General features: G+C 34.6%; 2 protein-coding genes across 4 annotated transcripts in view; one reads left to right on the top strand and one right to left on the bottom strand.

The window, feature by feature from the left end:
- LOC131800892 (aminopeptidase N-like) overlaps positions 1–13,817 on the bottom strand; it is a 280,466-nt gene that overhangs the window by 188,421 nt on the left and 78,228 nt on the right. The gene's annotated exons all lie outside the window — the stretch shown is intronic.
- Positions 9,098–10,009, top strand: LOC131800932 (uncharacterized). The gene is made up of 3 exons (XM_059118803.1): positions 9,098–9,358; positions 9,400–9,561; positions 9,625–10,009. Exons 1-3 carry the CDS (start codon positions 9,287–9,289, stop codon positions 9,955–9,957), a joined length of 567 nt encoding a protein of 188 aa, XP_058974786.1. The 5' UTR covers positions 9,098–9,286; the 3' UTR covers positions 9,958–10,009.

The following is a 13,817-nucleotide window of genomic DNA, read 5'->3' as shown; positions in this document are numbered from 1 at the left end:
ATGATGCAAAGACAAAAAATCGAAAAAAGACGATAAAAAATTATCCTGCAATTATTAATTATTTTCGCATTGTATTAGCCATATAGTTTCAAATATTTTCTCGATATATACAGAGAAAAGAGATTTCTTTTCTTTGGTGACTTATAATGAAATTTGATGCTAAATATTTTTGTATTCATCATCATCCTTCTAAAATGATGTTTTGTAGGAAAATTTTACATAAAATCACATAATATGTGGACTTGAAAAAAATGTTTTCTTTATATTTACGAATTTTTGGCGACTTCGACTTTCGACTGGGACAAATAATTTTTTAGAATATTATGACCTGCTATGATCCCATTTAAAGGGCGTTTTAATTATATTTTGAAAAAGAGACAAAAAGGCCCATCCAAAATCCATCGTTTTTATGATAGCAGAAAAATTGACAAACCAAAAAGTTGACATTTTGTTGAAGGCAAACATTTAGCCACCCGTCCTTTGCTTTCGACTACATTTCCCTACACCAGTGAAGTTACAAAAATTCCACACAATGTTTGTTGGGTAACATACACCCAAACATATGTGTACGTTTCGCCAAAGGAAGTGGGTGATTGCTAGCGAATGACAATTGTTTGTTTGTCTAAATTGATTCCGACATCGAAATTCATCAATGAATGAATGAATTTATTCTTGAATTGCCATTAATGTTACCCGCTAAAGCAGAAGTGTGCGACAATTTTCAAATCGATGGTAAATTTATTTTGGCTCTATGTATAAGAGAGGCTCTATAAGAGGGAGGGTAAGAACGGGTGTGTGTGTTTGCGGATGTTTGAGACAAAGTCATAAATAAAATCGGCAAATTTGAAATACAGAAAGCCCTTCCAAATATGGAATTAGAGTCGCTAGACTTTGAACTCTTTGGAAATTAAAAATTATTATTATTATTATTTTTTTTTTTTTTTGGAATAATGTGCCTTAGTCATATCCTTTGTTATGATGGAAATCAGCTCAGTTCCGATTAAGGCACTTATAAAATATAAATATCTATAAGTGCCATTAATTGTAAATATCCTACATAAATATCCAATAAAAAAATAATCCGATATAAATATAAAAAACAAGTTGAAAAGAATCAGTCGCTTTTGCCGACAGATGTATACCATCAGCCAATGTTAGATTATTTAAATATATTTTGACTTCTATTATGATAATTCAAATTTCTGATCCTCGAAGGAATGGGCCAATATTGTCCATTTTGTATAGGACTTAAATAAAAATGACAAAAATATTGCGATGTGCCAGGTTTGGACTATATCGACTATACCTTATATGAGATATATGATAATTTTTAGAAAATATTAAAATGTGCGTGACGTGTGGAACGAAGTATTTCATATTCATACTTCATCTAACACAGATAAAAATATTGGTATTGGCAAATTAACAGGAAAATCGAACACTTTTATCCAATTTTATGCGAAATAATATTTCCGATAAAATTCCTTATTCATTTCAGGTTTCCCGTTGAGAGAAACATTTAGTCGATAGATATTGTCCATCTCCGAACTCGATCTAAGTTTGATAATAATATTACGATACACCAAGTTTGGACCAAAGTCTCCCTCTGAGAGTTATCGTGCACACCTGCCAGACAGACGGACGGACGGACATAGCTAGATCGCCTCCAAATGTCCTGAAACGGATTTGGTCCAAAGAGTCCTATGGTGTAAAGCCGTTATTTCTATGAGGCACGTTTTGGCCGTATCAAATTAGATATGCCCTCTCTAGCCGTATAAAAAAATAACCCAAATAACGAAACTTCAAAACGCCGAAAATCGGGAGAACCCGCTATATGGGGTCTATATCAACTAGTTGACATGTAGCTAACCTACCGAGAATTCCAATTTTCAAGTTTTATCTAATTTGCTTAGAAATTGTTGCAGAAACCTTCAAAGGAGGTACCGTCATATGGGGGGCTATACCTAAACGTGGCCCAATATATAGACAATTTTCAATAGCAATCAGCCTGCATATAATATTGGCCTTACTGCCAAATTTCAAAGCTCTAAATTAAATAATATGAACTCTCGTAATTTCAACAGACAGAAGGACAAGACTAAATCGACTTAAAATTTTACGCCGATCAGGAATATGTCCGTCCGATTTCCGTCCGTCTGTGGAAATCACTCTAGCTTCCATGTTTAGGTGTAGCTTCCATATAACTGTACCTCCCAATTTTTTTTTTTTTTTTTTGATGATTTCAGCGACGTTATTCACCAAAATTGTTTCAAATTTCGTTTCGTAAGTTCGTAATGAATACTACAGCATGTGACAGAAAATTGGCTATACATGTCCACGTCCTCGTATAGTCCCTATGAAACCGTATCTCCCGATATTTGGTATTTTGATGATTTTAGCTACATTATTCGCCGGAATTGTTAAAATTTAGTATTTACTCTTCTAATAATGACTACTACAGCATGTGACAGAAAATAGCAGCGAAATTATTCTCCGGAATTGTTTCAAATTTCGTATTTGCAGTTCGTAATGGGCTATGACGGAAAATTGTATATACAGGTCCAGGCCTTGGTATAGCCCCAATATAACGGTAGCACCCAATATTCGGTATTTTTGTGATTTTAACAAAAATTTTAAGGGACTTTTTTTCTTGAAAATTTCCAAATTTGTCCCAAAATTCGGCCCGACCGAATTTATAGCCTTTATCCTTTTTCACATCTTAACATGATTTTCTAACATTGACCAAGCGGTTAGGTTCGATGATAGCCCATACGAAGAGAGAAGAGAGAGAGCCCATTTTAAGGGGAGAGAAAGAGAGTTCGGAGAGGGGAGGGAGAGAGAGTTTTGAGGAAAGAAGTAAGTGATTTCTCTGCAAGAGATATCTAGCTTCGATTGAGTTTAACCTAACGATTAATTTCCTCTCCTTTACATGCTGTATGACCACGGCCATGACTTGGGAGTTTTTATCATACTTCTTTGCTTCTTCATCATAAAGGCAATAGGTCAATGGGTCATTCGATTAAGTCGAAATAGAATTTCAAAATTATACTTCGCAATTTTTATGACAAAATTTCAAAACATTTAATTTTTCTTTTCAAAAAAAAGTGACAATAATTGATGTCCCAACTCTGACAATTTGACTGACTGATCGACTTCCACACAGCAAATGAAACGGAGGCAGACAGCGGAACTAATATTAATTGAAATAACAAATGATTGCAATGACAAAAACATATAAAGCTGTCTGGATTTGATCATCAATTTTGATGAGAACAACAATAATGATGATGATGATCATCATCACCGTCATTGGCATCGACATCATCATGATCATGATCATCACAGCCATCATTCGGAAGAATATTGCTCTTAGGTACACATATATCCAAAATGGTGTTGAAAGATGTCCCCATGAGTTTGTTTTTTGGTGGGTTCATAGAATCATGGCTAATGTTGAAGAGAGGAGGGGAGGGAGGGGAAAGAGGTCTGTCTACAATTGTTCTAAATTCGGCAATAAAAATAAATAATAGAGTAATTAAAAGAGTTGGGGACCAGTGGTAGCCGAAACATAGAGGGAGGTGGAAGGGGTAAATGCAAACAAATTCAATACGTCCATCCATCAATGTTCTTGTGAAAGAGTGTTCTATTGATTTGGCTTTGAACTTTTTTCTGTTGTTGGTGGACTCTACCCCCTCCTCTCCTGCTGAGCAGTGGTGAATGCATTTATTTCACAAAGAAAGGGAGGAAGGGTAATTTGTGATCACCCGTAATAAAGAAAGTGCGCGTGTGTGTGTCTGGGTGTTTATCAATAACCTTGGAAATTTATTAGGGGAAATTGTCTCTCCCTCTACAAACACTGCTGTGAACCGGGGTGGGGGGAGATGTTACAAGAAGTGAATCAAAGTAAATAAAAGGGTTCATTGTCATTCCCATTCAAAGGTCACAGCCGAAATAATGACAACGATGGAGGCAACTCCAATGATGATGATGATGGTAGTGATTATTCTGATCAAAAATAAAATCTGTTTTGTTCAGACCTTGAAATCAGTTTGCTACGATTTCGTATAGCTAAATAAAATTATTACCATTTCAATGCAATCAAATAACCATCATTATCAATTATTTAATAGTTATTTCAAATGAAAACAACAATTATATTCCAAGGGCCGACCATTGTTATGTAATTTATTATTTTTTATATTTTTTTCTTTCGCTGTTGTTGGTTAATATTTTGGGTAATAAAATATAACTAATTGTAAATTTTCATGTACTTTGATATCAAACCACAATACAATTGTGTTTTAATGGGAAATGTGATCTTCAATTGGACCACGCCATCACCGCCAACCACCATCATCATTGGCGTCCTCATCAATCATGGGATGGTTAATATTTGATGTAAAAGGCATGGGGGCTGTAGCATTGTTCTCAAACACCATCAAAAAATACTTTCCCTTTTTTCATATTTTATTATTATTATTTTTATTTCATAACTTGATCATATGATAAAGAAAAATGGATAATATTTATAGGGAGAAAAAAAATCTCAATTTTTTGGGTCAAAATAATGTCAGTTTTAATGGTTGTTCGATAATGGCTGGCGGCATGTGATGTCTTATTTGAAGCCACATGAAATTAATAACAAGCAACAAAGAACGATGCAATGGAAGGATATAAGGGAAACGTATTTGAGCAATTTTTTCTGAAACTTGGAAACTACCGATATTAATAACAACGTGCGGCACCGTTCAATTTTTATACCCTACAACACATAGGGGTAAGGATAATATGTCTTTATTTTGTAACACGGAGAAGGAAGCGAGATATATCCACTTTCTGAGTCGATTTATGCATGTCAACAAAATGCATATTGAGATAAAAATAGCCAAACAATACTTGTTTGGCCCAAGGAAGAACCCTATTGAAATTGGTGAGAATCGGTTCAAATTCAGATATAGCTCCCATTTAGTATATCTTCAAACGATTTCGGGTTATTTGTGCACCAAATTGCCAATATCAGTCCAAATGATCTGAATTTCGGCACATCCGACCGAATTCAGTCTAGAAACAAGTAAAAAATCTGTAAGTTCGGCCGGATCGAACTTTTAATACCCTCCACCATTTGGTACAAATTAGGCAATTTTCAAAAAAAAAAAATAAATAAATAAAATCCGTTTAAAATTCTGTTAAAATCTTACAAATACCGAATGCCTATACGACGACGTAGACCTGCATAGGCAACTCTTGTCATAAGTTATTACAGTATTTAAATGCGAATCTTGAAGAAAAATCTGTTTATAATGCAGCTAAAATCATCAAAATACCGTATATAGGGGGTACCGTTATATGGGGGCTATACGAAGGCGTGGACCTGCACAGACAATTTTCTGGCATGGGCTCAGGTATCCATTACGAACTTCACATGCGAAATTTGAAACAATCCCGGTAAATAATGTCGCCAAAATCATCAAAATACGGAATATCGGGGGGCACGGTATATGGGGGCCATACGAAGACGTGGACCTACATGGCCCATTTTCTGCTTTTTGCTGTAGTATCTATTACGAACTTCAAATACCAAATTTGAAACGATTCATGCAAATAATGTCGTTAAAATCATCAAAATACCGAATATCGGGGTGTACCGTTATATGGGGGCTATACGAAGACGTGGACCTGTACAGATAATTTTCTGTCTTAGGTTGTAGTATCCATTACGAACTTCAAATGCCAAATTGGAAACAATTCCGGTGAATTATGTCGCTATAATCATCAAAATACCGAATATCGGGAGGTACCGTTATGTGGGGGCTATATGACAACTTGGACCTACATGACCCATTTACGAACTTAACCTGCATACTGGCAAAATATACATGCGTGCAAAATTTTAGCCTTCTATCTCAATTTGTTCGAAAGATAGCGTGATTACAACAGACAGACAGATATGGCTTAATCGTCTTAGAATTTTATGCTGATCAAGAATATATATACTTTGTGGGGTCTTAAATGTGTATTTCGAGGAGTTACAAACGGAATGACAAACTTAATATACCCTCCATACTATGGTGGAGGATATAAAAAGGAAAGGAGTATCGACAGATTTATACCCTTAGCCTATGTTTAATTATAAGACTGATATATCGACGTGCCAGATTTGGACTACATAGACTACATGATATATGTGATAATTTTAGGAAAACAGTTGAAATCCGCGTAAGGTACCTGTATATGGCAGACCGAAGTAGTCCACTTCATCTAAAACTGATAAAAATATTGGGTTGGGCAAAATTGAAAGAGAATCTAACATGTATTTCCAATTTTACGGTTGATTACAATTTTAACTTTTTGTGGGGGAGATACAATAACAAGCTCACCGATATATTCCAGATCTTCGGATGAGAGAAATACTTAGATATATCAAGATTGAAAAGAATTACTGACTTCTTACGCCAGTTATGAGGGATATAATTTTTGAAAATTTTGCTCCGTTGTGGGGTAGGTGCCAGAAGCAGTGGTCTTATATATCCCTTATTTATACCAGATCTTGTGTTAATAAAAATATTGGGAATTATGAAATTTTAAGAGAATCAGTTGCTTTTTCCGCTTTTTATGAGATATATAATTAAAAAATTTTGAAAGGTACCAGAGGGAGTGGGCTGATATATCCCATCTACACACCAGATCTTGTGTTCATAGAAATAATTGGATGTGCCTAGTTTGAAAACAGTCAGATGCTCAGTTCGAATTTAATGATCGTAATGGGTTTTCAACATTTTGAACCTTTGTTGAGTAGGCATCAGGAGGCGTGGCCAATTCTATTCAATCTTCATACCAAATTTAGAGTTGGCAGAAATAATGGGCTATGCTAAATTTGAAGACAATGGGACTCTTATTTAACATTTCATAAGAGTTATTATTATTCCAAATTCCGACCCTTCCTAGCACTCATACATTTTTTGGGAAAGAGACCTGAAAAATTGGACTGATTTTGCCCATCTCCGACTTCGATCTAATTTTGGCAATAATATTTGAACCAAATCGAACACTCCATTCGAGAGTTATGGCGCGCACCAACCCGCCAAATAGACAGACGGAAATTGGAAATTTGGTCCAAAAAGGACCTATGGTCTAAATCCGCTATACAGGATGACATGAAAAAAACTGCAACCAACTTCAGACTCCTGTCATTTCTAAGCCACTCGTCCAATAGCTGTAGATATTATTTCAGTGACAGCTCATTATATTGTTGACAAGTGTACAAAAGCATTTTGATGAGAATTATTCGTGATGGAATTCAAGCGTGATAGTGTGATTTCTTTATATTTGGCTGAAAAACGACAAGTCGCTATCGTTAGAGCACCCCGGCATTTAAATGTGAATAAATCCTTTATGTCTCGTACCATCGCTCGTTACCGTGATTCTGATAGCGTAGCCCGACGTCAAGGAAGTGGACGAAAGAAAACAGCAATATCAGCAGATATGCTTCGAAAAGTAAAGAAGCGACTTGATCGAAATCCGCGTCGCAGTGGCCGAAAAATGGCTGAAATGGGCTGAACATATCGCAATACTCCATTCGGCATATATTGAAAAATGAGTTCAGGGTAAAGCCATTGAAATTCAAAAAAGAGCAAGAACTTACACCGCAACACAAAGAAAGTAGACTCAAAAGAGCTAAAGAGTTGGTTCGCTTGGCCGAATGTGGTGAACTGACGAATTTGGTCCTCTCCAATGAGAAAACATTCGTTGTCCAGCAGCTTGTAAACAAACTTGCCAAAGAGGTCAGCTGAAAATGTGCACCTTCGGTTAGCCACTAAAGCTCAATTTACTATTACTATTCGATGCAAACTTTCAAAGTGCCGATACATGTGTCATCTTTTTTTATACCCTCCACCATTCTATGGACCGTATATTAACTTTGTCATTCCGTTTGTAACACCTCGAAATATACATTATAGACCCCACAAAGTATATATATTCTGGATCAGCGTAAAATTCTAAGACGATCTAGCGATTTCCCTCTGTCTGTCTATCTGTGGAAATCACTCGAGCTTCCGAACGAAATGAAGTAGGTTGATAAAATTTAACTCAAATGTATATTATGTCTGCAGGACTTTTGGTATTGAAAATGGGTGATGTAGGTCCACGTATTGGTATAGCCCCCATATAATGGTACCGCCCTTTTTCGGCATTTTGGTGATTTAAGCGACATTATTCACCGGAAATTTTTGAAATTTGGTATTTAAAGTTCGTAGTAAATACTACAGCCGAAGACAGAAAATAGGCCATGTAAGCCCACATCTCCGTATAGACACCATATAACGGTACCTCCATATTTTCGGTATTTGGATGATTTTAGTGACATTATTTACCGGAATTTTTCTAATTTTGGTATTTGAAGTCCTTAACGGATGCTACAGCCAGCCAGATAGAAAATTGTCTGTGCAGGTCCACGTCTTCGTATAGCCCCCGTATAATGGTACCTCCCGATATTCGGTACTTTGATGATTTTAGCGACATTATTCACCGGAATTGTTTTAAATTTGGTATTTAAAATTCGTAAGGGATGCTAGAGCCTATGACAGAAAATTGTCTGTGCAAGTCCACGACTTCATATAGCCCCTATATATTGGTACCGCCCTATTTTCGGTATTTTGGTGATTTATGCGAAATTATTCACCAGAAATGTTTCAAGTTTGGTATTTAAAGTTCGTTCTAGATATTTCAGCCTTTGGCAGAAAATTGTTTGTGCAGGTCCACGTCTTCGTATAGCCCCCATATACCTCCAATATTCGGTATTTTAATGATTATAGCAACATTATTCATCGATTTTTTTAAGTTTCGCATTTGAATTTTCAACGGATTTTATTTTTTTGAAAAGTGAAAAATTCTGTCCAAATGGTAGAGGGTATTAAAAGTTCGACCCGGTCGAACTTACAACTTTTTTACTTGGTATCTCTACCTTCATAATCTGCTGGATTTTCCCCATAATTATTAAAAAATTGAATTTTGTTGCACAGTGTTATTATTAAGGTCATAGCTATTTTTTTTATGATCGAGAGAAATAGAATTTATATAATTCCAAATTAAACCTCAATAGTTGTGACATTCCAAAAAATAATCTTGTTCATCAAAACATTTGCCATATAAATATTTAATTATTTGATTGACTCGAATCATGCCATGCTAATTAGAAGAAATAATTTATAAATATTATGGATGCTTGTTAACGAGACATTAAACGTAATTGGATAATAAAACAAACTACAACAATAGCGGGGAAAATATGAGAATAATTAATATTCCGATTTTATTTATACTCTATGCCATAGGCCATGGCGAGGCTTTCAGTAATCAGGTAAACATTTTTGAAAATTTCCTGTTAAATTATCCTTCCAGAAAACCTGGTCCATTGAAATGAAATCGGTGGAGGTAACAACTTCCAATCCGGATCTAATGGATTTCAACGGTTTCAAAGTGAGTCGGGTGTCGCGTGGCCTCTATGCCCTGTCAGGAAACATTGTTTTGAATTTTGAAATCATTGAAGGAGATGCCAATGAGGTGGGGTTGTCTCTCGATTTATTTTTTTTTTTTTTTTAATAATTTCAATTTTGTATTTTTCAGATGGAAATAAACATGTATTACAGTTCCACTGGCAAGAACGACTATCGTGCTCTACCCTTTCGCATATATCGCCAACATGTCATTGATATTTTGAATTCGGTCTACAAAGAGGGTGCCATGGAGAATTTCGCCTCCTGTTCAAATCTACCACAATTCGAGGATAAATTTGAACCACCCCTCGTAAAGGATACCTATTACATGGACAAGTGTCAATTTGATGAATCCGGCTTTCCAAATCATGCCCAGGAGGGTTTCTATAAAATTGAGGTAATCGGTTATGGGGAAGTTGATTGGACAATGATACTGGTCTTTAAATTGGACGCTGATGTGTGAAATTGTGAAAAAAAGTAATACAATATATGAGAAATAATATCGAATATATATGTAAGGGTTTGAAAATCACCATATAAAGGATTTTTTGGCCCCGAACCCATTAGAAAGAATTATTTTTTAGCTGGGTCCAACATAACTGTTTACCGGATATGATTTTAGAATTTGTCATAAACTGTTTTTTTTTTTTTTTTTTTTTGGAGAATCAAAAGCCTTTGCCGGAATCCATGACCATTTTTTTCTGTTTTAAGAAATTTTATAAAGGTTTCCCTACTTGGTACTAATATTTTGGTTATAGGACATGCAAAGATGCCAAAAGTATTGGCTACATACTTGGTTGCCCCAAAACTGTTCGCTGGGTAGCTAAAGGTCTCAACATGTCTTACAATGTAATAACCACCCTTGATTCTCCTACTCCATTTGTAAGCTGCAAATGTTGATGTCACCACACAAAAAATTCGTCATAGGTCAGGTCGTCATTAGTAAACCTCATAAATTTTATGGCACCCTACATATTGTATATGCGATTGTGTGTGTAGGTATGTGTGTGTCATAGAAACATAAACTGAACTTGCTTTTTTTATCTGCACTTTGCAATCACCAACTTTTAACTGACCTGACCTTAAACTTTAATGCGATTGAACTTTGACATGCAGAGCACATAAAAAACGCAAACACACATTCATACAAAGAGAAATTTCTAGCTAATGGAGAATTTGTAAACTTACAAGCCAGTCATTGTTGTAAGCTCATTTGAGGTGGAGAAATTTTTACAAAACAAGTAAAAAAGCTGTAAGTTCGGCCGGATCGATCTTTGAATACCCTCCACCATTTGAAACGATTTTGGCAACTTCAAAAAAATAAAATCCGTTAAAATTCTGTTCAAATCTTATGAATACCGAATTTAGACGTTGTATTAGGGTCTATACGACGAACAGCCGATGGTCGCTCTCTGCTCGTATTAATCGACCGTTTGTTTGAAGGCCATAATTCGTGCTAAAGGTGACCAATTCGGACAAATCTAAAAATTTGATGCTATTTCCAAAATTTTCATTCAATAAAATTTAAAAAAAAAAAATAGAAATTATGACGATGGATTTTGTTACAGTTTTTTTATATATGATGTTTAGATGGCGCAACTGTCCAACTTTTGATATATGGTTTATTTGGAGATTTATAGTGAAAATTTTTGTAGAATAATTCTTCTTTTGACACATTCTGTCTAAAATGAATTTTTTTGTTATGTTTATGTTGTTCGACTCGAAAAGGGAGAAGCAAAAATTTATCAAAAAAAAAAAAAAAATGGAATTATTTTTTAGTTCGAAACGTTTTTGCGAAAGGAGGAAGTTAGGAATATATCTGGGAATAACTTCAAATATGACAGAGATTTGTAGACCTCAAAAATGGGTCTCTATGTGAAAGAAGCTGAAAAGTTTTCAAGACGAGAGGGGTGATTTTATTTTAACATTTAATAAACTGCGAAGTTTCTTCTTGGAAATTAAGGTATTTGAAATTTTTAATTAAAAGTTTAATATCTTCCAGAATTATATTTTGCTTGCATGAATTTTGCGTAACTGAAATAATTGCCCGCCATCTATATGTTAGTACAACATAATTTTAATGCCATCTAGATATTATATTTGTTCTGAATATTTAAGAAGATAAATGTATGGATAACATGTTAAAAAAATAATGTTATTCTTAATATATCAACTTAATGTGAGATTTGAGAATACATTGTATTATTTGATGTGTAGATGGCGTCAGATTAAGACTTTTTTCCAGAGATAAGAGAGGGTATGGGTATGATAAAATGCGTAAGTTGATTAAATCCGCCCACATATATTTTCAAGTATTCAAAAAGTTGAAAATTCCCACTTAATGAGAAACATAAGAATAAATTGAAATATGTGACGTATAGATGGCGTAACATATCGACAGTGTCCCAATAGTGTATAAACAGTGTACCTAGTAAATATCAGAGAACTTTTTACAATAAAATCGAATAATGTTAGATAGGAATTTATTTAATAGTAAACTTCAATCGTTAAATTTATGGACAGAATTGTAGACCAAAATAACGGATATTATATGAAACATATTGAAATTGAGCGATACAAGATATATTTTGAAGACCTCTCTAGTTGTTTTTTTTGAAATTCTGCTTGGGAAATTAGACGAGAGAGAAGTCTTTTCAGTCTGGCCACCAATAAGTTGCGATGATTTTCTTCTAAAAAAATTACGGTATTTTAAGGAAATCTTTCAAAACTTGTAGGCCCTGCCATCTACATATTACTATAACATAATTGTTAATACTATATTATGAAAATACATGGTTATAAATGACATATAGATGGCGCAACATTGAAAACATGTCCCAGTTTTTTTTTTAATTATATAACTAATAAATACTATAATAACGTTACTATAACATATATATTTATGTTATCCACGGGAACGATAAAACGTGTAATAAGATTTAATCCGCTTGCATTGTGTTTATGAAAACTAAAACTCTATTCAAAATATCGACTTACTGAGAAATATGAGAATACATTGTTATGTGTAGCGTGTAGATGGTGCTTTGTCATATTCCGAGCCCTTCAAACAATACGATTTAATCCAAGATGTTGCATTTTATTAACATCGTGTTCATATACCATCGTGTTGTATATAATTAAAAAAATCAAAAACTCAGAGTTTCTTTTGAGACAATTCTCAGATCACCAATATCGGACAAATTATTAAAAAGTGACTTTTAGATGGCGCATTAAACAGCGAGATTTTTAACTTTTTACTGTGCGTCTAAGTGTCATTCGTCTGCTTATTTTCTGTAATAAATTATGCCAACTAAGCTAATTGTTTTTCTGGATGTAAATTGAAGCATAAATCCACCTTGTTCCATTTACAATTTTAAAACATAGATTGCGTTCTTTGCTTTTCGGAAAAAATACAAGTTAGGGTAATAAGCTCCCATGTTCAACTTGCAATTTAAAAACAGAAGTATAGATGACATTTATAGTCCTGTAAGGAAGAGTTCCTTCCGGTCGCGCGGGATTAAGTTTGTCGAAGAACATTCATACTGAAGTGGCTAAGAGTGAAACAATTTTTTTACTCTTTCGTTAATTCCACCGAGTACAAATTAAAGTACTATACTTATATGAATTGCGACTGTAGCCGGGTACGACTTGATGCTCCGGTGGCTTACCGCTTGACTAATGGGTTTTGTCGTACGCGGTGTGATGGATGAGCTCGTTCGGAGAAATATTTCGATGGTACCTTGGTAAGGAAGAGTGTAAACCATCTTAAGGCCCAAAACGTATCTTAAATTCGTATGGTTTCTACGGTATAAATTTAAGATCCTTGAAGCCCCACGAAGGATTATCAAGCAAGTCGTAGAATTGCGTTCAATCACTCTTTCTATAAAAGACCCACGACGTCACTTTCGCTATTGAGATCACATTTTGGTTTGGCTTGAATTACAATAGTCTTTTTGCTGTTAATATCGAAGGCCCACAAAGGCACTTTGATTCGCTTTGAATCCAAAAACTTTTAAACTTTCAATATCAAAGGCACACAGTAAAAAGTTCAGCCACCTTCAATTTATATTTTTCTTTTCTTATGCTTACTAAAGCTTTGTTTGAAGAGGTATACAACGAGCTATACACTGGATTCCATGGCACCTAACAAGTCTAACTAACAAGCTGTCACTGATTTTGTCCTAATTTAACTCCTTTAGAGGATAAAAATACCTGTTTCAACCTGGAAATATAGACACATTTTTTATAACAAACCTAGTTTAAAAATAACCTCCAGGGACATTCTTTTCATAAATTTCATCGTTATTATCCAAAGAGGTATCA

This window comes from Musca domestica, unplaced genomic scaffold, assembly GCF_030504385.1.
Source record: "Musca domestica strain aabys unplaced genomic scaffold, Musca_domestica.polishedcontigs.V.1.1 1, whole genome shotgun sequence".
NCBI lineage: Eukaryota > Metazoa > Arthropoda > Insecta > Diptera > Muscidae > Musca > Musca domestica.
This window is presented reverse-complemented; position numbering and strand designations above follow the sequence as displayed.